This window comes from Acanthisitta chloris, unplaced genomic scaffold (assembly GCF_000695815.1).
Source record: "Acanthisitta chloris isolate BGI_N310 unplaced genomic scaffold, ASM69581v1 scaffold17221, whole genome shotgun sequence".
NCBI classification, from domain to species: Eukaryota; Metazoa; Chordata; class Aves; order Passeriformes; family Acanthisittidae; genus Acanthisitta; species Acanthisitta chloris.
In genome coordinates this window covers 4,102-5,632 of record NW_008654560.1, presented here as the reverse complement: position 1 = coordinate 5,632, position 1,531 = coordinate 4,102, and the positions used below count along the sequence as shown (strand labels likewise).

Genomic DNA, 1,531 nt, shown 5'->3' with positions numbered 1-1,531 from the left:
GCCTCAACACCACAACAGGGAAAACATTTCTCCTCACATCCAATCTGACTCTGCCCTGGCTCAGCTCAAGGCCATTCCCTCTATCCTCTCCCTGCAGCCCTGGCAGGACACACATCCCACACCTCTCTCCAGCCCTGGCAGGAGTTGCAGAGAGCCAGGAGGTCACCCCTGAGCCTCTTCTCCAGGCTGACCAAGCCCAACTCCCTCAGCCCTTGCCCACGTGCTCTAGCCCTTTGCTGCCCTCGTTGCCCTTGGCTGGACTCACTCCAGTGCCTCAATGGCCTTTGGGCAGTGAGTGCCCAAAGCTGAGCACAGCACTGAGCTGGGACCTCCCCAGTGCCCAGTCCAGGGGGCTGAGCACTGCCCTGGTCCTGCTGCCACACTCTGCTGGAGCCAATGACTGTGTGTTGAATCCTAATTAAAAATGACAAGTAGGAAATCATGGAAGAATGAGGAAATCTCTGACATATTGTGGCTTGTTTTCGTGCACTTACAGGTTTGGATTTGGGTTCAATATCAATTCTGCATTATAAAGGAACAGAACTTAGTAAGGTATAGAAAAATGGAATTTTGCCTATCAATTTCCTGCAGTTTGTGGATAAGCTAATTCTAGGCCCTTATAAAACTGTGGCACTCCCAATATTTCTCCCAGTTTCCCCAAGTCAAACTGCAAACCTTCCATGGCTCTGCCATTTTGCTTTCCCATCACCTCCACCCTCGTGAAACCTTCAGGATTGAGATTTACCACTGCTGTTTGCATATTATAGACCGCCAAATCACAGCTACAGAAGGCAGACACAGAGCCAGAGAAACAATTAGGAGTACTGATCTTCTAAATCAGTTAACAAAAAAGGTCTGGGGTTTTTAAGTGCTCTATTTTTGGGCTCAGAAGTGCCTCCCACCCCAGAGCACTAACTCACCCGTTGCAAGGTATGGGATGGCTTCCTCTTCTTTTCAACAGTGTATAAACTGATTTCTATTTCACCTTTGGCAGCTCGACATTCTTCCTGGACCCTATAAGAAACATACATTATACCTAACAAATCACCATGTAACTTCACAGTTTTACTAACATACACGTTAAAATAGTTGTTCATTGCTATGAGAAATCTGCACTAGTTCTCCTAGCACAATCACCCATTCACTCCTGGAATCACACGCTGAGGAACCAAACCCATTAGCTGAGAATGTATAATTATTTTTGAGTAAACTGAAATGAATTAAAACTATTTTCATGCCTTTTTTTGTTTCAGATGAAGCTTCAGGGAAATGTGGTATTTGAACTACTGAAGAAAGATTCAACCACAAAGAGAAGAAATTACTGTTCTCAGCTTTCTACTTTAACCCTAATATGTGGGCTTCCAATCAACCAACCCCCAAAAGCCAACACATTCCTGAGACACAGAATCGTAGGATGTTAAAGGTTGGGATGGAGTTTAGGGATCACCCAGCCCCAACCCCTGCCCCGGGCAGGGACACCTCCCACCAGAGCAGGTTGCTCAAGGCTCAGCCAACCTGGCTGTGAACACTG

General features: G+C 46.5%; 1 protein-coding gene across 1 annotated transcript in view; it reads right to left on the bottom strand.

Moving 5' to 3' along the window:
• LOC103810668 (bromodomain and WD repeat-containing protein 3-like) overlaps positions 1 to 1,531 on the bottom strand; it is a gene marked incomplete at its 5' end in the record, with an annotated part of 18,149 nt that overhangs the window by 13,274 nt on the left and 3,344 nt on the right. The window contains one exon of the mRNA XM_009083580.1: positions 921 to 1,014. Within this exon, the coding sequence (XP_009081828.1) occupies positions 921 to 1,014 (94 nt within the window). The remainder of the gene's footprint in view (positions 1 to 920; positions 1,015 to 1,531) is intronic.